We start from the raw sequence: 23,684 nt of genomic DNA on the forward strand, positions 1-23,684 counted from the left end.
AGATTTTAGTGTTTCATGTTATGTCAAAATTCAGTTGGTAATCCTTGTATTAGTAGAGCTTAGTCAAGTGGGCCAATAATAAAATAAGTTAGTATGTAATAATTTAGTCCTATTTTGGCCAGAATATATTCAGCCAAATGTTTTTATATTGCAGTGTGGCTAATTTTAGTGGTATTGTTGTAAAGATAGTTTGAATAATTAGAATAATTAGAAATATTAAGAAAGGAAATTGTTTCATCGATATTTCAGAACTTGACTGAAAAGCTTCGAAAGAAAGAACTGGAGTGTACTCAGTTAGAGGAGAAACATAACGAAGAATGTGTGAGTAAAAAGAATATACAAGCAAGCCTTCATCAAAAAGACCTAGATTGTCAGCAGCTTCAGTCAAGATTATCTGCATCTGAAACCTCCCTGCAGAGAATACAAGCAGAACTAGGTGAAAAGGGGGAAGCTACGCAGAAGCTCAAGGAAGAATTATCAGAAGTAGAGGCCAAGTACCAGCATCTTAAGGCTGAATTTAAACAGCTACAACAACAGAGAGAAGAGAAAGAGCAGCACGGGTTACAACTCCAAAGTGAAATTAATCAAGTAAGAGATGTTACTTTTATTTATTGGAATTCCTCCTGTGGTTTCTTATGTGCTTGGTAGTTATTTGATCATAATACTGTTCATTAAAAAAAACAGTCATTTGAAAAATTAACTCTTAATTTTCATAACCGGTAGTACTGAATCAGATCTCATTTCCTTTCATTTCAGTTTTCCTTAATGAGAAAAAAATGTTAGCACCCATCATATAGTATTGCTGTGAAGTGTTTATGAATTAATACCTATAAATTGCTTAAGATGGTACCCGGCACAGGGTACTCCGCATGTATTAGTTACTATAATTAATTCACATCGTTGACTAGTCTTTAATTTAAAAATTCTTATGTTTTGTTACTAAATTTTTAAAATATAATTATGGTTAAGTCAATAATTTAAACATTTAGATATTTTAGTTATTTTAAAGTTTATTTGAGAGATAAATATTTATCACATGTGTGCACACGTGAAGGGGGAGTGGTAGAGAGAGAAGGAGAATCCTAAGCAGGCGCTGTGTTAACAGCACAGAGCCTGACTCAGGGCTTGATCCCACGAACTGTGAGATCATGACTTGAGCCAAAACCAAGAGCAGGACACTTAACCAAGTGAGCCACCCAGGTGCCTCAAAATTAGATATATTAAAAGAAAAAACAAATTAGCCCTAATAACTTTTTAGAAGTAAATAATTGTCTATCAGATTAATCAGTAATTTGATTAATGAAAGTTTGACTTTGCCATTAACTTAAATTAAGTTCTGTATTCTTATTATTGCTTATAGATAACATTAAAAATCAGTTGAAGAATGGATATTTGGGAGACATTAAAGTCCTCAGCCACTTTTTTCATAATATTCACCTATTTTTTCACTTAAATATTGCAGTGATACTTGTTTTCATGGCATCAGTCCTTCTTTCTTGGCCTGAGATATTTTTCCTGTTCCTCTTCTCCTTGATGACCACATGGCTTACTTCAGTTGTCACTCTTCTATAGAAATCCTTTCCTGTACATTGCCACTTCTCCCACCCTGATCCCCCAGAGATGGCTTAAGCATTACTTACCACAGTACAGTATATTATCATAGTTTATGTGTCTTTCTTCACTGGACTCTGTACTCTTTGGATGCAAAGACCACGTCTTACTCATTTTTTACCTTCACTACCTGGCACATTGCATGTTAACGAGCAAATATTTTAGTGGATAACTTAGATATTTGATGTTCATTTCAGATAAAGAAATTGGGTACTTATGGTTTCTAAAAGACATTATGTTTTAGTTGTTGGGAGATAGAGAACTGAAAAAAGAAACAGTACTTACCTTAAATCATTATGTAAATCTTATTGAGGACAAGGCAAGTACTATCCTGTACCAAAGAATGTGAGGATTATAATAAAATGGTCCTATATATGATGGGAATTTTGCAGAGTTCCTCTTCTGTTTTCTTCTCCTATAGCACTTCATTTGTGTAATTATTTTATCCAGTATGTGATCAGGAAAAGCTTTGTGTGAGAGAGAGAGGTGGTGCATGAAATTATGATTTTGGGTAGGTATTGACAAGTGGCAGTTTGAAGGTAGGAGAATCTTCCAGGCAGAAGGATTAGTGAGAAGAAACTAGTGTCAGCAAAGTATTATAAGAACCAGGAAGGGGCACTGATTTCCTCTTAAGATAGGGTGTGTGTAATAGGAATGGACTATTGTGATTAGAAAGAGCATTTGGAACCTTATTGTGTAGGGTGTTGAATAGCAAGCTGAGGAATTTGGGCTTTATTTGGTTGTCAGTGGGAGGAGGGGTATCAGGAACTTGAGAACCTACTCAAACATATTTTTATACAAAGACTTGAGCATGTGATTAGTTGGTTTAGTCACAATTTTGTAATAAATAAAGAGGTCATACTGAAGACCTTGAAGTGACACCATTTATCTTCTTTTAGCCTGCCGTTTGCATTCTACCTTCAAAATATGTCTCAAATCTGTCCACTTCTCTTCATCTATACTGCTACCACTCTTTTTTTTTTTATGTTTATTTATTTATTTTGAGAGAGAGAATGAGAGAGAGGGAGAGAGTGGGCATAAGCGAGGGAGGGGCAGAGAGGGGAAGACAGAGAGAATCCATCCCAAGCAGGCTCTGCACTGTCAGTGCAGAGCCCAACTCAGGGTCCAAACCCATGAACCACAAGATCATGACCTGAGCTAAAGTCAGACACTTAACCGACTGAGCCACTCAGGTGCCCCTGTACTGCTACCGCTCTTAATTTAAGCCACCATCATTACTCGCCTAGGCCACTGTATTAGCCTTCTTAAAGTTTCCCTTCTAGTGATCTCCATAATCTGTTCTCCTCCTCCTCCTCCTCCTCCTCCTCCTCCTCCTCCTCCTCCCCTTTCTCCCCCCCCCCCTTTTTTTTAAGTTTATGTATTTATTTTGAGAAAGAGAGTGTGAGCGGGAGAAGGGCAGAGACAGAAGGAGAGTGAGAAGCCCAAGCAGGCTCTGGGCTGTCAGTGCAAAGCCCGCCATGGGGCTTTATCTTGTGAACCCATGAGATCATGACCTGAGCCAAAATCAAGAGTTGGACGCTCAACTGACTAAGCCACCCAGGCACCCCTATGTTCTTCCTTAGAACACTTTACATTATATAATTAGTTTTTTGTTTACTTGCATATTGTCTGCCATTCCATTGGATGCAATTCTCACATTCCTTAATGTGAGGAATTTGTTTTATTTTATACTGTCGGCCTCTATACTTAGGGCTTTCAGCAAATATTTATTGGAAGAATGGACATGAATCTTACCTTAAACCTTTTTTCATATCCTTAAAGAGTGTAGGTATGAATCAGGTTTGTCTTGCTCTCCATTGTATCCTCAGCACCCATTTCAGTAGTGACAAAGGTAGATAGCTGGTGATTGTCATGAAAGGACCTGAAAACACAGCAGCCTGTATTCTTCATGTTTGGGTTTATGACCACTTCTTAAGTAGCCACAAATGTGCAAATAATGATGTTATATAATTGAAAGCTTAGATGTCATCATTTTAATTTAAAAAAATTATCTAACATACATCTTGAATAACATAGTGGATTTAGAAACCAGCTGCCTGGGTTCCATTTCTAAGGCTTGTAAGCCATGTGATCCAGGCACATTATTTAATTTGTGCCTCAGTTTCCTCATCTCTAATAAGTAATAGTGGAATCTTCTTCATAAGGCTATATATATATAAGGATTAAATTAGTTAATATTTACATTTAGAATAGTAAATGTTGGCACATAGTAAATGTTAGGAGTAAAATGAATAAAGAATTATATATTATATATAGGTTTACAAAGTGAATTTATTACAGATTGTATATATATCTTAAAATGTGACTTTAGAACAGGCCATTCTATTAATAATTCCAGTGTATATGATTTTTACTCTTGATTTAACCTCTTCTTTTTTAATATGTTTATACAAATAGTATAGACATCATTGTTTAAGTGATTTTGGCCTACTCCCACCATTGGACAGCCTTGATTTGAGATTTTTTTTAAATTAAAGATCAGGGACTTACCAGGAATTGTACCATCATGAATGAAAAAGTTATTTATAGTATTATCTCACCCCTTTAGTAAATCTTCAGAGCAATAGTTCTCTTTAATTTAGTTGGTTCTCAATTCTGTCTGCACATTAGAATCACCTGGGGAGATTTAAAAAATTACCATTATCAAGGCCTTACCCCTGGTCCTATTAATTCCTGATCGCTGGCATAGTCCTAGGCATTGTCATATTTAAACATTTCCCCTGTAATTGTACCATGCAGTTGAGATTGTACACTGCTGCTTTTTGAAGTGTTACTTTTTGGTAAGTCCTTTCTAAAGAGTTTCCTGAAACTCAGTATAATCTGATTCTTGTGATGAAAACATGGATTTCTGGGCTTTAGCTCAAATGTACTAAATCTAAATTTATATGGGAAGAGTCTGATTATCTGTGTATTAACAATGATATCAGGAGACCCTTTTATATTATTTTTTTGGTGCATGTATAGCATAGCGATTTGACGGTTTTATACATTGCTGAATGCTCACCATGGGGAGTGTGGTCACCATCTGTCACCCTACCATGTTATTATAATATTATTATTAACTCTATTTGCTGTGCTGTACTTTTCATCTCTGTGACTTATTTTATAACTGAAGTTTATACCTCTTAATCAGCAGGAGATTCCTATTCAACAAGTTTTAAGAACTAGATATGGGTGATGCCTGCTTGTAAGAGATCACACACATTAGATGCTTGAAATGTGAGTTTACTTTGAAGGCCTCCCTTTTACATATCAGGATTTTGCCTAATTCTTGTAATAAGAAGGAAGTTAGGGTACTTACCTTATAGAGCTAATCCACTGCATTTTAACAAGAAGAATCAAAAGAGAGACGTCAGGGTGCTGGCTAAGGACAAAGATAAAATAAATGCATTCTCTTTAACTAGTACTGATTCTTGTTTTAGTTAGATGGAAACATGTTTTACTTTAAAAATTGACTTTGGTTTTCCTTATTAAGGATAGAATATATTCTAATAGCCTCAGGGTGTTTCACAGCATAAGAAAATAGTGGGTGTCCACTTTTCTGATAAAACTTTTCTGTTTTTTCCTGGCCAACTATGAATTTTTATGGAGAAATATGCAAGTATAGAGCATATATATAGGAATATGACACAAAGGCTAGAGATTCTTAATATTCTCACCATTAACCTGAATAGCTTTGATTGAGAACAGTTGTACAGATGCTTTTTATTAATTTCTAATTTTAGTGAGGCACATGCATGTGTTACGAGGCTGGTGTGGAGGAGCACTCATAGTGTATAAGCCTTGCCAAATGTCTTGCAACTTTTTCAAATATCATACAGCTCATTTTTGTTTTATATTTCCAGCACTTATGCAGTAATTCTTCTGAAATTAATACAAACCTTTTTTCTTTTTTTTGATAGAACTCCCCCTCTCCTAAGAGAAACCGACTGCTATTTCTGGTAGTATTGGAGAAAATAAAGAATTTGAGAAAGTGATGGTTCTTAGCTCCCGGACAAATCTTTCAATTAGTTTTAACTGGGTGGTAATTTTAAAGTTAATGAATGAGGGCCACCTAATATTAAAAAAAATACATATTCTTTATTCTCTTTTATTTAGAAAATTATGTGCCAATCTCTGCTGTCAGGGCACAGCCTGCTTTGGATCCTCTGTCTCCTTCTCTTTCTGCCCCTCCTTCACTCATGCCCTCTCTCTTTCTCTCAAAAATAAAAATTAAAAAAAAAAAAAAAGAAATTATGTGCCAATTTGAGGATTTGGGAGTGGTTTGTGCTCTATTCAATACCCAAATGTAAGAAGTTAATTGTGGTGGTTCATAACTGTGATAAAATAAGAACCAGTATGAAATTAAAAAAAAAAATACTGTGGAATAGTATTGTATGTGCCTTGACTGTCTTGATTTAAAAAAAAAAAAATTTTTTTTAATGTTTATTTTTGAATGGCAGACAGAGCATGAGCTGGGGAGGGCAGAGAGGGAGACACAGAATCTGAAGCAGTCTCCATCCAGGCTCTGAGATGACAGAGCCCAACGTAGAGCTTGAACTCACAAACCACGAGATCATGACCTGAGCCGAAGTTGGACGCTTAACCGCCTGTGTCACCCCAGGCGCCCCTGAGTGTCTTGATTTTTACATTTCATTTTATTATTTTAAGTTCCTCAGGTGATTATAATACTTAAGTCCAAAAAAGAGCCTTTGGTTCACTACATTTTTAAGAAAACAAAAACCCCCAAAACTGTGATGCTTAATCACAGTTCTATGTGATCCATCATAATTTATGTGATTAAAATTCAGCTGGATCTTAGGTTCCCCCAAAGTATATGAAAATTAAGATTTAAAAAAAACACATTGTTTAGACAGTAGTGATGAGTGTGTGTTTGTACATAGGTAGTACACAACCTTTTTTTTTTTTTCTTTTTTAAAGTTACATAGCAAACTTCTGGAGACAGAGCGCCAACTAGGTGAAGCTCATGGTAGGCTGAAGGAACAGAGACAGCTTTCAAGTGAAAAGTTGATGGATAAAGAACAACAAGTGGCTGATCTACAACTCAAACTTTCTCGTTTAGAAGAACAGGTAAGCTAACATTTCAAGTGAGTTTATGTTAGTAAGTTTATTGATAGATTTGAGGCATGTTAAATATTCATGATGGTTCAATTTTTTTATTGTCGGGAGCTTTAATTGGACATTTTTTTTAACTTTAAATTGTGACATTTATTTCTCCCCACTAGAAACATCCTACTTCCTATTCACTATATATGGGTCATTTTGTTGTGACTATATCCTCTAAAGTTCTCAACTAAAATGTGTTTAAGAAGACTATTCTTTTAGCTTTCGGCAAGAAAGATTCTGGGAGTGAACCTTTCATAGGCTGCTGGGAGGGAAGAGTCTCCCTACCCAGGAGGGACAGCATCCCAATAGAACAGTGAAAAATGAACACAGTTGGTGAGGATCATTAATGACACATATTTGGTGCATATAAACCTTGAGTTTGCACTTATGGATTTTCACTTTCAATTAAAGCATAAGATTGAATGCTATTCTAATTAAAGGTGTGGTTGCTAAAAATGATAAGTATTATTTGGTTAAAGTGATCATTAAATTATGTCTTTTATACTAAAATTGAACAAACAATGAGAGTTAAAATCTGTAGCTGCATCAAACTACATCTAGCTTCATCAAGCTAGGATCTTCTTCTAGACCCAGAATCTTGGACATGGTAGATGATTCTGTTTTTTCCCAATAAGCGATAATTATGATTGTTTTGGAAAAAAATAAAACAAATATTGGTACTGTGATTTAGATTGTTGTTACAAAAAAATTGTATGTAATTAATTCCTTGATCATATTAGTATAGAAAAAAGCAATAATAAACTAAATGCCAACCTAGAGAAAGAATTGTGTTCTTAGGATGAGTCCCTAGGAATACCTACGGAATGGTTTCATAATCATGAGATTAGGATTCGATAAGTAATGAGATATTGCTTTTAAAGTTGATTTTATATATTGTCTGAATTTAGGGGTTTTTTTCTTTTTTTTTAATGTTTATTATTTGAGAGAGAGGGAGAGAGAGAGTGTGAGTGGGGAGGGGCAGAGAGAGAGGGAGACACAGAATCTGAAGTAGGCTCCAGACTCCGAGCTGTCAGCATAGCCCAATGCAGCGCTCGAACCCATGAACCGTGTGAGCCGAAGTTGGATGTTTAACTGACTGAGCCACCCAAGCGCCCCCTTGAATTTAGGTTTTTACTCAGACTCGAGAATTTTGAGAATTGAAGTAATGCCAGATATTTACGAATGATAGCATTATGCTTTTAAGTTGTTAACTAACAATCTACATTTTTTTTAAGTTGAAGGAAAAAGTAACAAATTCCACAGAATTGCAGCATCAATTAGATAAAACGAAGCAACAACATCAAGAACAACAAGCCCTTCAGCAAAGCACTACAGCAAAACTTCGAGAAGCTCAGGTGAATATTATTTGAATTATTAGCCTTTTAAACAGGAATTAACCAGGTCATTATTCTTTTGTTGTACTAAAACTGGATAATGCAAAAAACTTGACTCTGAAGGGTTTTGATAATTTTCAGTATCTAGATGAGCAGAAAATCTTTTTCTTTTGGTTGCTATGTTGAAATTTTCTATTTTAAAATTATTATAACTAGATTTGCTATTGTAAGTGTACTTATTTATATAAAATATTTTTTTTTATAAATATTTTTTTTTTTTCAACGTTTATTTATTTTTTTTTTTGGGACAGAGAGAGACAGAGCATGAACAGGGGAGGGGCAGAGAGAGGGAGACACAGAATCGGAAACAGGCTCCAGGCTCTGAGCCATCAGCCCAGAGCCCGACGCGGGGCTCGAACTCACGGACCGCGAGATCGTGACCTGGCTGAAGCCGGACGCTCAACCGACTGCGCCACCCAGGCGCCCCTAAAATATTTAAATTTTATTAAGTTTTTTTATTATGTAGACGAAATATATTACTGCTTATTATTTATTATTTTTAAAAGTACCTTATTTGAAAAATTAAAACAAGTACAAATTTCCTGATTTAGTTAGCCCATAGAAAAGAACATTTTGTATATTCTACAGTAGAACTTAGTATTTGTTGATCATGTCTTTCCTGCTTTAGAACCATCATAGGAACATTGGAATTGTAGGCATAGAAAATATAAGTGATTAGGTTAAATTTATACAGATTCTATAGCGTAGCTTAGAAGATTGAAAGAAGTTAAATTTTCGTTTTGTTACAGCGAGGGGAAGAGGGTGCCCTCTTTTGACATTTGTTTATTCCTTCAGTCTTTCATTAATTCATTGAATGTTGTTGAGTACTACATGTCAGGCACTGTGGTAAGCACTGAAAATAGAGATGGGTAAGACAAAGTGCTTGCCTTCTAGAAAATGGTAGTCTAATGATGTGTAAACAGAAACAATGTTGGAGTTATTTAAAGGAGGCTATAAGTAAGATGTCTCTTTCCCTTCTGAGTTTCGAGAGTGGGATGGGAGTCAGATGGATAGAGATAAAACTATTGTATTCATGTACTTGTTCTTTCATTTATTCGGTAAACAAATATGTATTAATATCTACTCTTAGCCAAGGAAGTGATTTTATGGACGTGACAGCAAATGAAATAGACAGCAAATGAAACAGACAAAAATGTCTGTTCTCATGGAGCTTAGTGAGGGGGACCAACAATAGCCAAGGTAAATAGGCAAAATGTGTGGTGTGTTAGATGGCAGTCAGTGCTATGGAGATGACAAAGGAATGGAGATTAGAAATTATCTGGGGAGCTGTAGGTGGGACTGCAGTGTGAGATAGGATTGCCAGGGAAGACCTCTCTGAGAAGATGAAAGAGCCAAAGGAATAGAAAGTGTGAGGCATGTGGATATCAGAGAGAACAACATCCATACATTAAAAAGCCTTGAGGCAGGAACATGTCTAAGGACTATTGGGAAGCTGGTGACTGGAGTGGTGTGAGACATGAGAGGGTTAGAGGGTCACAGAGTCCTGGAGATCACAGAGGAGTAACATGTCAAGCCTCATAGATAATTCTGAGGATTTTACTGTGAGTGACATGAGAAATCATTGCAGGGTTCTGAGCAAAGGAGTAACATGATCTGACTTATAATTTCACAGGATTACTCTGGCTGCTGTATTGAGAGTAGACTGTAGGGACATGTGATTATAAGCAAAGAAATTAGCTATGAAACAACTACAGCAATCCAGATAGAGATCATATGGCTTGGATCAGAGTAGAAACAGTGCAAGTAATGGGAAATGGTCAGATTCTACATATATTTTAAAAGTGAAGCTGACACATTTACTAATAGATTGATGTGGGATATATAGAGAGAGAAGCCAAGGATGATTTCAAGAAGTTTGGCCTGGTTAATGAGGAGGATGGAGGTCAAGCAAGATGAAGACTGAGAATCTATTGGATTTGGCAACATGGAGGTCATTGATGACATTGATAAGAGCAACTTGGATAGAGAAGTAGGAATGGAAGCCTGATGTAAGGGGTTCAAGAGAAAATGGGGCAAGAGAAGTTTGATACAATGAATGTAGATAACTGTACGAGTTTTACTATAAAGAGTAGCAAAGAAATAGAGTAGTAAGACTGAGGTAGAGAATTTGGCATAGGTCTGCAGCCGTGGGCTTTTTTTTTAAAAGTTTATTCATTTATTTTGAGGGGGAGAGAGAGAGGTGCACACAAGTGGGGGTGGGGCAGAGAGAGAGGGAGAAAGAGAGAATCTCAAGCAGACTTTGCGCTGTCAACATGGAGCCTGATGTGGAGCTCGAACTCACGAACTGTGATTATCATGAGCTGAAATCGGACGCTTAACTGACTGAGCCACCCAGGAGCCCCAAGTGTGCTTTTAAAAAAAAATTTTTTTTTTTTAATGTTTATTTATTTTTGAGACAGAGAGAGACAGAGCATGAACAGGGGAGGGGCAGAGAGAGAGAGAGAGAGGGAGACACAGAATCTGAAACAGGTTCCAGGCTCTGAGCGGTCAGCACAGAGCCCGATGTGGGGCTCGAACTCACGGACCGTGAGATCATGACCTGAGCCGAAGTGGGACGCTTAACCGACCGAGCCACCCAGGCGCCCCCCAAGTGTGCTTTTTTATAGTGTGCCCCAGAATTAAATTTATTCATCCAATGACAGACAAAGCTGGAAATGACAGGCTTTCAACTTCTTATAGGCAGGTTGTCTCTTAGACTGAGGGGAAAGGAAGGGGCTGAATTAAACATGCTTAGCTTCTTTCTTTCTTTCTTTCTTTCTTTCTTTCTTTCTTTCTTTCATTTATTTATTTATTTATTTAATTTTTTATTTTTAAAAAGTTACATCCAAATTAGCATATAGTGCAACAATGATTTCAGGAGTAGATTCCTTAGTGCCCCTTACCCATTTAGCCCGCCCCCCCCCCACAACCCCTCCAGTAACCCTCAGTTTGTTCTCCATATTTATGAGTCTCTTCTGTTTTGTCCCCCTCCCTGTTTTTATATTATTTTTGTTTCCCTTTCCTTATGTTCATGTTTTGTCCCTTAAAGTCCTCATATGATTGAAGTCATAGGATTTTTGTCTTTCTCTGACTAATTTCACTTAGCATAATACCCTCCAGGTCCACCCATGTAGTTGCAAATGGCAAGATTGCATTCTTTTTGATTGCCAAGTCGTACTCCATTGTATATATATTTACCACCTCTTCTTTATCCATTCATCCATCGATGGACATTTGGGCTCTTTCCATACTTTGGCTATTGTGGATAATGCTGCTATAAACATGCGGGTGCATGTGTCCCTTCGAAACAGCACACCTGTGTCCCATGGATAAATGCCTAGTAGTGCAATTGCTGAGTCGTAGGGTAGTTGTATTTTTAGTTTTTTGAGGAACCTCCATACTGTTTTCCGGAGTGGCTGCACCAGCTTACATTCCCACCAACAATGCAAAAGAGATCCTCTTTCTCCATATCCTCGCCAACATCTGTTGTTGCCCGAGTTGTTAATGTTAGCCATTCTGACAGGTGTAAGGTGGTATCTCCTTGTAGTTTTGATTTGTATATCCCTGATGGTGAGTAATGTTGAGCATTTTTTCATGTGTTGCTTGGCCATCTGGATGTCTTCTTTGGAGAAGTGTCTATTTGTGTCTTTTGCCCATTTCTTCACTGGATTATTTGTTTGTTGGGTGTGGAGTTTGATAAGTTCTTCATAGATTTTGGATACTAACCTTTATCTGATATGTCATTTGCAAATTTCTTCTCCCATTCCATCGCTTGCCTTTTAGTTTTGCAGATTGTTTCCTTTGCTGTGCAGAAGCTTTTTTATTTTGATGAGGTCCCAGTAGTTCATTGTTCCTTTTGTTTCCCTTGCCTCCGGAGATGTGTTGGGTAAGAAGTTGCTGTGGCCAAGATCAAAGAGGTTTTTGCCTGCTTTCTCCTCAAGGATTTTGATGGCTTCCTGTCTTACGTTTAGGTCTTTCATCCACTTTGCGTTTATTTTTGTGTATGGGTAAGAAAGTGGTCCAGGTTCATTCTTCTGCAAAACATGCTTAGTTTCTTATTCCAGACTTTCAGTTGGTTAAATTGAATTCCCCATTCCCTGGGGAAGAAGAATAAGAAAAGGATGACAAAGAGACCAGGCAAAGTCTCTCATTATGGAAATTTCAGAAGTCCTAAAAACTAATTAAAGAGGTAGAATCAGTGTCGTTCTAGGTGTATATATGTGTATAAAATTATACGGTAGCACAGAGGACAGTTCTCTAACTCAGTCTGGAAAAGAGCAGTCATTGGAAACTTCTTAAAAGTGACAATTTGAGTTGCAGAGCATGTGCAGATGTTCCTGGGTTGTGAAGATGGTGATAGTAAAGATTATACTCCGAATCAAGGAGTTAAAAGGGCAAGGATAGTGAAGCTGATATGAACTAAACTGAGATTGGAGAAGAGACCAGAGCATTAGACATGGGTGAGTTTATAGAAGGTCTTGTGTGACATTTGTCCTTGAAGATAGAAAAGTATTGAACGTCATGAGAGAAGTGCCATAGCAGATTTGATTATTGTTTTTTAAGTATTTAGAAAGAGAGAGACAGAGTGTAGGGAAGGGGAAGAAAGAGAGGGAGAGAATCCCAAGCAGGCTCCGCACCATCAGCACTGAACCCTATGTGGGGATCGAACTTACAAACTGTGAGATCATGACCTGAGCCGAAAACAAGAGTCAGACACTTAACTGACTGAGCCACCCAGGCACCCCCCAGATTTGATTTTTAAATAAGTTATTCCTGTGGTTGTGTGAAAGGTGGATTTCAGAGTGAATATTCTGAAGCAGGAGATCAGTTAAAAGACTAATATATGCAGTAGTTTGGATGAAAAATAATAATGGCCTTAGTTCAAACAATTGTTAAAGATGTTATAGGGCAAATATGAATAATACCTGGGCAGTAAAAAAAAAAAAAAAAAAAAAAGTAGGACTTAATAGTTGCAGGGAATGAGAAAGAAAGTAAATGACTTCCAGAGTGATAACACTGAGTACATGGTAAATGGAGGTGTCATCAACTTTGTTAGTGCATCTGAGACAAATGGCCATTTCATTGGGCAGTGTTGTGAGTTCAATATTGGACGTTGTTGAGGTACCTATAGTATGTATTCATTTAAAGCTGTGAGAAACATCACAGTATATATGGGGTAAATGGAATTATTAGAATAGATGTGATCAGCCAGGGAGGGAGTGTAATAAGGAGAATAGACAACTGGTAACACAAGACTTCTGGGAAACATTAGCACCTAACAGGATGGAGGATTGGAGGAAGCGCACCCCAAAGGAAGAGCATGATCAGCGTAATTAAGGAGAACCTGCCAAGTGGAAGCCAAAGGAATGGGAGAGTCAAAATTTCAGATTAACCAGCAACTTCAAATGTGCATGTGTAATAGGGATGCCAAGTATGATAAGTGAAAAATGTCCATGATATTAAGCTATAATTATTTATTATAAACGTATATTCTTATACATATGAAGGATTCTTATATAATATTCTTACATATTCTTGCTAAACATAATTGCAATAAAGTGATAGAGATGAAAGGCTGATTTTTGATGAGTAAATGAGAGATTTGCGAAAGTAAATTTGAATTCCTTTTGAAATTTAAATATGAATTGTATAAAGACTGCACAGTAGTGGGTGGGGCTTGGTCTGCGAAGTGTTTTGAAAACAAGAGATACCTGAACATGTTTATAGTCTGGGACAGTCTGGGAGAGAAGGAGTCATTTGAGGATATTGAAGGAGAGGTGACTGAAGGAATAGGGTATTGATAAGCTGTGAGGTCATTGATACAGTGGGTGGTGGTAAATTTGAACTTATTCTCTGAAGGATATTCTTTGAAGCTTGAGGAAAGGAACTAAATATGGATTTATCTGTCTGTTGTCTATCTTTATAGATAAGAGAGTGAAAAATCAAGGTGCATCATCCCTGAAGATACCCTCTCCCTCCCTTTTTTTTTAATGGATAAAGTTGGAGATAGTTGAATGGAAGGCAGGCAGAGATTTAAAAATCTAGAGAGAATATTGAAGATTTTATTTTATTTTATTTTTATTTTTTATTTTATTTATTTATTTTGAAAGGGAGAGTGAAAGTGGTGAAGGGGACGAGAGAGAAAGAGAGAGGTAATCCCAAGCAGGCTCAACACCACCAGTGCAGAGTCTAGTGCAGGGCTCAAACTCACGATCTGCAAGATCATGACATGAGCTGAAGTCGAATGCTTAACTGACTAAGCCACCCAGGTGCCTCTTGAAGCTTTTAAATAGTTATTGAGGGGAATGTTTGGGGGTAAGAATCTTACTCAAGTGAAAGGATTGACAAGATGATTTTAAGTATATAATGGAGGTTGCGATCTAGACTTTGTAGTGGCACCAATCTCTGAAGGTTTGTGATTTTGCTCTAACAGTTCTTAGAAATGAAGGTGTGGAGTAAGAAGATTGCAACACTGATCTAGGATTGGGCTTTTTTAGGGTGGCTGTGTGGGGAATTTGTAGGTGCAAGGAAATGGAGAATGTTGAATAGTTGAGAGGATAGTTAAGTTAGTTCATATCCATGTATGAGGTTCAGGAAGAGAAATGAGGCATGTGCTATATAAGTCAGAAGAAAATTGAGGTCAGTGTCTCTTTGGCATTGCATTGAAGAACAGAAATGAGGTCATGAAATTGGAAGATGGTCAGGAAGTTGTGGTCACAGAGTAGGACAGTTGAAATTTTTCATCTGGAACAATTTCAAGTGATTACAAGATCATACATGTGAGTGAGTGAATAGAATGAGGTCCAGGAATTAAGATGATATGACTGTTGAGGCTGTGCTCTTAATTCTTTGTGTATTTTGTATTTCCCAGGAAATTGGCAGAAATTGGGATTGAGAGAAAGACTAAATCAGGTCTCAAGTCTTCAGTGAATGAGGTAGGGATTTATAGATAATAGCAACACAGAATAGAAGCTAGAATAAATGAACGACATACTTCCCAAAGCAGCATGAAGCTTTTACATGAGGGGGAGAGCTATGGTGGTGAAAAACCAGGAAGAAGTCAACCTCCCCTGCTTGCCCAGCAGAATGGTCCTTACGTATCTGAGAGTGTTGAAGGGGAATCAGCATCTATAAAGGGTGAACTAAAAATTTCAGTTCTGACTGTTCTGGAAACAAAACTTAGGCCTGGAACTGTGGTTCCAGAAGATGAGTGGGATGTGGAGAAGAGGGTCATTAGTGGCAGGAGTAGAGAATGAGAGCAGAGAGGTAGGTTGCCTTTCATCATTTTGTGATTGAAACTTAGATGAGAAACATGTTTGAAAGTGATCTCAAATAGTGTAATATTGGTGCAAATTTTGGAGAGTACCAGTACCAGGTGGTTGCTGACTCTGTCCGAGCAAGGTGGTATGGGGTATAAGGTTTGTGGAAGGGCTTGTTAGGACCTAGTTCTGGGGAGAAGTGAGGCAGAGCCAAAGAATGTGGGTCGGATAGCTCCAGAATATTAATGGACATTGTTCTGGATGTGGGCTAATACACCGTGCTCTGTGTGACACTAAGACCCTCGATAAAGTAAAAGAAGTAAAGACTAAGTAAACACTTAGTAAAAAGTAAACACTAAGACCCTCGGTAAAGTAAAAGAAGAGGGATCCCTTGATGTATCGATAGAAGATTCCTCTTGGGGTATTGAAGTGAGCCTTCATGAGTATGTGTGTGTTAGAGTGCAACCCTTTATTTTTCTGTTCATTCAACAAATATCGTAGAACATTTGTGTCTTGGATACATCAATGAATAAAACAGACAAAAATCCTAATCTTTGTGGAGCATATATTCTAGTGAGGTGGAGGGAAGCAGATAAACATGAAAAATAAATAAATTATTTATCGTGTCAAAAGATAAGTGCAATGGAAAGAAATAAAATATTCAGGAGAAGGAATATTGGGAAAGGCTGCAATTTTAAATGTAGTGGTCAGGATAGGCCTGATTGAGTAGGTGACATTTGAACAAACATTTTTTTATTTGTAAGTTTGTTTATTTATTTTTTTGATAGAGAATGTGCACTAGTCAGGGAGGGGCTGAGAGGGAGGGAGAGAGGGATCCCAAGCAGGCTCTGCGCTGTCAATGGGACTTGATCCAATGGATCATGAGATCATGACCTGAGCCAAGATCAAGAACTGGATGCTTAACCAACTGAGCCACCCAGGCATCTCTTGAACAGACATTTGAAGGAGAGGGAATGAGCCATGTGACCTTGTGGGAGAGGTATTCTAGACAGAAGAAACAGTGAGTTCAGAGGCCCTGAGGTGGGAGTGTTCCTGGTGTGATGAAGGAATAAGGAGAGTCCCATGTGTCTGAAATGGACTAAACAAGAGGGTACTGGGCAATGAGGTCAGAGTGTTAGAGTAAGAATGTGGTTAATTGAAGGTTTGGGGGGGTTAAATTCTAGTTTACTATTGATAATATAGATTTATATTATTAAACACATAGTTCTAATTACTTAAGTTTGCTGTGTTAAAATGTAACGAGTAGAAAAAGACGGAAGACTCAGAATTTGAGTTGTACAATGTATTATCAGTCATTTTCTGTTTGAGGAATAACTTTTTAAGTTCTCTATCGTTAAGGTAGTAGTTTTCACTTCTTTACAGAATGATTTAGAACAAGTACTACGTCAAATTGGCGATAAGGACCAGAAGATCCAGAACCTTGAAGCCTTATTACAGAAGAGTAAAGAAAATATTTCCTTACTAGAAAAAGAAAGAGAAGATCTTTATGCAAAAATTCAGGCTGGTGAAGGAGAGACTGCTGTTCTCAACCAGTTACAAGAAAAAAACCATACCTTACAGGAACAAGTAAGCCTGTCGAATGTGTTCTATTTCTATTTTTGTTTGTTTTTCTTTTTAAATTTATTTATTTTGAGAGAGAGAGTGTGCATGAGCACAGGAGGTGCAGAGAGAGAGGGAGAGAGAGAATCTCAAGCAGGCTCTGCGCCATCAGCATAGAGTCTGATGTGGGGCTCAAACTCATGAACCAGTAAATCATGACCTGAGCTGAAATCAAGACTTGGACACTTAACCAACTGAGCCACCCAGGTGCCCCAAATGTGTTCTGTTTCTAAAACTCACTTTTATCTTTCTAAATATTGCTGAGTACTTTATTTAAATGCCTCTTCATTCTGGTTATTATTAGTACTTTTTAAATATTATGGTTTTTTTGACAAATACCATCCAATTTACCTTAGAGATGGGTTGCTATTGTAGTAAAAGTAAGTTAGCATGATTTGACAAAGATCTCAGTTCATGTCCCAGTATATAACCTACTACCTGTGTGACCACAAGCAAGTAATTTCATCTTGTTAGCTCATTAGAAAAATAGAGATGGTGTTAATAATGCATACTTGCCTCATGGCATTTTGTGATGTTTTGAAAAGAAACAGAATAATAAATTATATTTATAAACTAAAAGCACTAATCAACTGCTAGTTATTATTATGTATTGGTCAATATGCAGGCTTACTAGTTACTTATATTTTGGTAATTATGTCTTTGGAACACATAGCTAATAATAATTTTGATAAGTTGCTCATATGTAGTTTAAGAGAAACTTAACAAAATTTGGCTTAATCCATTTTCAAACTGAAAGGATTTATAGTTGCTTTTTTGGAAGAATTGCCCAGTAAGAGAGTTATAATTATCTAAATGAGAAAATAGTAAAACAAAATATCAGTAAGTAACAACCACTTTTTAAATTTTATTTATTTATTTTATTTTTAAAATTTATTTATTTTGAGAGAGAGCGCAAGCTGGGGAGAGGCAGAGAGAGGGAGAGAATGAGAATCTCAAGCAGGCTCCACACTGTCAGTGCAGAGCCTGGTGAGAGGCTTGAACCCAGAAACCATGAGATCATGACCTGAGTGAAACCAAGAGTTGGACACTTAACCAACTGAGCCACCCAGGCACTCCTCTAATTCTTTTTAAAATAATAAATAAAAATAAATCTATGTTATTTGTGCTTCTGGCCATGTTGAAGTAACTGATACCTATTTTGTCCTCTCACCATAAACAACTAGAAAAGAAAAAAAAAGTATCAAATCACTATTTTCAGATACTGTACAACAAGCAATACAGGGGTTTGATTCCTGAGAGAAGAGAAGCAAGGGAAGTGAACCTTTTGACCATTCCAACTTCTGGTAACCCAGAGGCATTTTCCAGACGGGTGTAGGTTGGGGGAATCCAAGGAAAGCACAGTGGTCTCACTGAACAGAGTACTAAGAGATTAAAGTTTAGGAAGGTTGAGGAACCTCAAATTGTGGGGCAGAATATCAGAGAGGAGGGAACAGTGGAGAGAAGAAGCTCTAAAAATCTGCATAGGGATCAACTTAAGCCTTCAGCTGACTGCTAAACTTTGCATTCTTATGTGGGATTTCATGTGGCCAGGCAATGAACAATTGTTAGGAGTTGCAAACAGAAAAATTATCAGAGCTTGGAGATGTTTATGCAAGAGAACAAAGACGTGATTGAGCACTTTGGGGCCATTTAGTAGAAACCCCAGAAATGTCACACCTTGGGATAAAGATAAACCAGCCCCTAGGGTAAAAGCTGGTGTACACCTGACTTAACAAAGCATGAAAAGATCCAGCTGAGCCATGTGTGGGTTAACTGCCTGCTGGGACAAAATTAAGCATTTTTGAAAGAAGGCAACAAAGTCAAGATTTATTTCCATAAATATCAAAACTTTCTAGACATTCAAAGAAGAAAACATGTATGGCTCTTAAAATATGCTTATGGTTGTAAAGGAAAAACTATAATGGAAATAGAAGTGGAAATGATTAAAAAAAAAAGAAATAGAACTTTTCTCTCTATATATGGAATTAAAGTTTCATTGGATGTGCTTAATCAACCAAATAGAAAACAAAAGTGAACATTAAGACAAGGCAATTGAAACTGTCCAAAAGGAAGCACAGAGAGAAAAAAGACTGGGCTAAAAACCAAAAAAACTATGCTTTAGTGACCTGTGGGACAAGATCATGTAATCTAACATACATATAATTGGTGTGACTGAAAAGTGGGGAGGGGAAAAATATTTATTGAAATAATGGCTGAAAAAATTTAAATGTGATTAAAAATATGAATGCACAGATTCAAGAAACTCATTGAATTCCAAGCAAGGTGCACCAAAGAGACATTAGATGAATCGGATTTCATCTAAATTAGAGTTGTTTACCCTTCAAAAGATACTGTTACAAAAATAAAAGTCAAGACAGAGTGGGAGAAAATACTTGAAATACACATATCTGACAATTCAGAAATACTCAGAATATATAAGGAACTTGTATTAATTATATCCATGATTGTCTGGGGCTAGAGATGAGTGGAGAGTACTGACTGCAAAGGGGCATGAGTAAACCTTTTGGGGTAATTGAAATGTTCTCTATCTGATTGTGGCAATGGTTAAGTGAGTGTATATATTTGTCAAATCTCCTCAAGCTGTGCAATTAAACTAGGTGAATTTTATTTCATGTAAATTCTAGCTCAGTAGAGATGGTTTTAAAAATAATAGGAATCTCTGAATTGATGTTGTTTTCTTATGATTTTGCAAGATTATTTACTTATTTGTGGAAAGATGAATAAATTTTCTTAAAAATATGAGATAACTTATAGAGCACTTTAATACTCTCATGGTCCTTAAATTTGTTTTTTTTTTTTTAATTCTTCTTATATCATTTGTGACCTTCATAATTAGTCTTCCTTGTATGATAGGTAACTCAACTAACAGAGAAGCTGAAGAATCAGTCAGAAAGCCATAAACAAGCCCAGGAGAATTTGCATGACCAAGTGCAAGAGCAGAAGGCACATCTTAGAGCTGCACAAGACCGTGTCCTTTCCTTAGAAACTAGTGTCAATGAATTAAATAGTCAATTAAATGAGAGCAAGGAGAAGGTCTCCCAGCTTGACATACAGGTAATTTTGAATTATTCAATTTAATGTGAGTTTTTCTGAATAAAACACCAATTGTAGGCCATCAAAAATTTAAGACTGTAGATTTTTTTTTAATTCAAATCCAAGTTAGTTAACATATAGTGTAATAATGATTTCAGGAATAGAATTTAATGATTCATCACTTACATATAACACCCAGTGTTCATACCAATAAGTGCCCTCCTTAATGCCCATCACCCATTTAGCCCATCCCTCCACCCAACACCCTGTCATCAACCCTCAGTTGTTCTCTGTATTTAAGAGTCTCTTATATAAGGTTTGTCTCCGTTTTTTTTATTTTTTTTAATTTTAATATTTATTTATTTTTGAGACAAAGAGAGCACGAGCAGGGGAGGAGCAGAGACAGAGAGGGAGACACAGAATCTGAGACAGGCTCCAGGCTCTGAGCTGTCAGCACAGAGCCCGATGTGGGACTCGAACTCCGGAATGTTGAGTTGAGATCATTACCTGAGCCAAAGTTGGATGCTCAACCGACTGAGCCACCCAGGCGCCCCTATCTCCCTCTGTTTTTATCTTATGTTTCCTTCCCTTCTCCTGTGTTCCTGTTTTGTTTCTTAAATTCCACATATAAGTGAAATCATATATTTGTCTTTCTCTGACTTAATTTCGCTTAACATAGTATACTCTAGTTCCGTCCACATTGTTGCAAATGGCAAGATTTCATTCTGTTAGATTGCCGAGTGATATTCCATTATAGATATCTACATATATATAGATAGATATTTATATATATATATCCCACATCTTCTTTATCCATTCATCCATCGATGGACATTTGGGCTCTTTCCATACTTTGGCTCTTGTCGATAGTGCTACTGTAAGCATTGGGGTGCATTTGCCTCTTTGAATCAGCACTCCTATATCCTTTGTATAAGTACCTAGTAGTGTAATTGCTGGCTCATTGGGTAGTTCTGTTTTTCATTTTTTGAGGGACTTCCATATTGTTTTCCAGAGTGGCTGCACCAGTTTGCATTCCCGCCAGCAGTGCAAAAGGGTTCCTCTTTCTCCGCATCCTCACCAACATCTGTTGTTGCCTGAGTTGTTAGTGTTAGGCATTCTGACAGGTGTGAGGTGGTATCTCATTGTGGTTTTGATTCGTATTTCCCTGAGGCCATCAAATGTTTTAAATTCTGTTTCTCCCTGTGTCTCTGTCTTTCCATCTCTCTTTCTGTCTCCCTGTCTCTCTGTCTCTCTCCCCCTAATCTCCGACCTCTCTCTCTCCCTCTCTGCTTTACTTAGTAGTGGAAAAACCTTGGGAACAAGAATTAAATAAAGGTGCTATCTAGACAGTTTGTTTAGCTTTCCTGTTTGCCTTTTTCCCTCTTTATCTCTTCTGGCAAACTACACCTTCTGAAACCACCAGAGCCTTTTGCTTTTCTTTTTTTTTTCCATGAAGTCCTTATTATTGTTTTTGAAATTCAGTCATTTGATATTACACCATTAGATTTCTATGTTAAATACTTTTTGACTTTGATTTTTAAATTTTACTTTAAAGGTTAGATTAAAAAAATACTTTTATATGCTACCATTATATATTTTTAATAACCTTCTTTCAGAGGCCAGTACAGAATTCACGTTCAATGCATCAGTGACGGGGCGGGAATTAAAATGTGTTTCTTTTTCCATTGTCATCGTTGATTTCCTATTCTATACTATAGTAGAGAAAGTTATAGAAACATATTTAAGCCTTGATTTTCTTTATTTTAGGAAAACAACTCTATTGAAAGTAAGAAATATAAAATAACAGGCATGCATATTAACTTGGAGGAAGAGGATACACATTTCTTTCTAATTAAAATATAAATATTTGTTAGGTGGGTTACATGATAACCCAATATTTGGAAGTCCAGTTTGAAAGAGGGAGAAGTGTTTTGGTGTCATATAGGGACATATATATATCATAATAAATCTCGTCATTTGTCCAAAAATTGTTAGGAGTCTTTTCTCCCATATTCATTCCTGTTTTGGGATTATTACATACTTATTTTTCAGTGTCTAAATCCTTATTTTTTTTTTGCCAAAGGGCTTAATTTTTAAAATAATTTGACAAAAGCAATGCATGTTGAAGCAAGAGAAAATCAAGAAATAAATACACATTAAATGACTGGCAAATTTTGTTACAGATTAAAGCCAAAACTGAATTATTGCTATCAGCAGAAGCAGCAAAAACTGCTCAAAGAGCAGATCTTCAGAATCATTTGGACACAGCCCAAAATGCATTACAAGATAAACAGCAGGTAGGTGAACGTGATACAGTCTCATCCCATAACCTAATGTTTTGGTAGCTAAATTAATTGCAAACATGTATGAAAGTGATACTCAATTTTATTAATATTGTGATCTACTTGTTTATTCCCCTTAATTTCTGCCTGAGTTCAGAACCAGTTCTAGATGCAGGAGTCAGACAGATGAAGATAAAAATATCATTTTTGTTTTTGATAAAGCGCAACTGGTGTGTAAGCATGGTTGGGCTTCTTAATTTTGTATTAGTCCTTAGTGTTGACTGAGGTGTGCAGCTGAAATATCTGTTCCTAAGTGTTGAATTGTTGCTTCATTGCATCAAGTGCCAATGATTGGTAAAGGGAGACAGACTCTCACACCTGTTCTTAGTAGGTAATCTGAGCCATGACAGATTTACTTACCTCTTGGAAGCAGGAAAAGAGCACCATGTATTCCAATGCAGTAAGAGTTCCTCTTTTATTTTGGGGATAAGAATAAGTAGGGCTGCAGGGAATACATAAGTTACTTTTCTCAATACTTCTAATAGAATAAAGGCTTCCTACTTAAGGGCCAAGGTCAAAATGCTGATAGATTTTTCTTCCCTTTTAGCAAATGACATTTTTTAAATTTACTTTTTATCTGAGTGGTAACACTGGTTGTTGGCCTAATTTTTTTTAATCAATCTAGTAATATATCAAGTTAACAAAATAAAAGCTTTGTTTTCTATATTTACCCTAAACTTCAGTCCTATTTTCCTTCTTAGAGGGAATGTTTACTCTTAAATTTGGTATGTACCTGTCCAGAGTTCTATAAGCATTGGGCAGATATGTGTGTGTATGTTCATATGTAACACACACACACTAATATTTTCTTTTATGCACATAGAATTACTGTGTATGCATGTTTTGCAACTTTTTACTCATTGCTACATACATCTGGAAAATATGATCTAATCACAAGATCAGTGCTAGAAACTGTAATGAAAAGATTATTGATAAGAATAATCACATAAAAGTTTAAAAATTTTTTGCCAAAAATATTACTAACAAAATTAGAAAGCACATAGCAAAAGAATAATACGCTTTCTGAAATATGTCCAATGAAGGATTAATATCTTCGATATTTAAAACATAAGGAATTGCATGAAGCTACAGAAGAGTAAATGATCAAAAATATATTAGTGAATTTCAGATTAAGAATCAATTGTAAATTAAGACAATCAATTGTAAATTAAGACAGTATGCCCTTGTTGAGGTGAAATGTGTTTGTTTAATACTGGAAGGATTGGAGATGGTGTAGAAGAGGAAGAGTAAGTCACTTTCATACGTTGCTGGTGGTA

The 23,684-nt window shown here is 36.5% G+C and overlaps 1 protein-coding gene across 5 annotated transcripts in view; it reads left to right on the forward strand.

The window, feature by feature from the left end:
• The window catches only part of EEA1 (early endosome antigen 1), a 115,797-nt gene that overhangs the window by 56,109 nt on the left and 36,004 nt on the right, over nt 1–23,684 (forward strand). For all 5 annotated transcript variants that reach the window (XM_040491242.1, XM_040491243.1, XM_040491244.1 and 2 more), the window contains 6 exons: nt 250–588; nt 6,553–6,702; nt 7,974–8,093; nt 16,775–16,978; nt 19,886–20,086; nt 22,249–22,362. In XM_040491242.1, coding sequence (XP_040347176.1) covers nt 250–588; nt 6,553–6,702; nt 7,974–8,093; nt 16,775–16,978; nt 19,886–20,086; nt 22,249–22,362 — 1,128 coding nt within the window. The remainder of the gene's footprint in view (nt 1–249; nt 589–6,552; nt 6,703–7,973; nt 8,094–16,774; nt 16,979–19,885; nt 20,087–22,248; nt 22,363–23,684) is intronic.

This window comes from Herpailurus yagouaroundi, unplaced genomic scaffold (genome assembly GCF_014898765.1).
Source record: "Herpailurus yagouaroundi ecotype Mexico unplaced genomic scaffold, PumYag 182, whole genome shotgun sequence".
Lineage (NCBI taxonomy): Eukaryota > Metazoa > Chordata > Mammalia > Carnivora > Felidae > Herpailurus > Herpailurus yagouaroundi.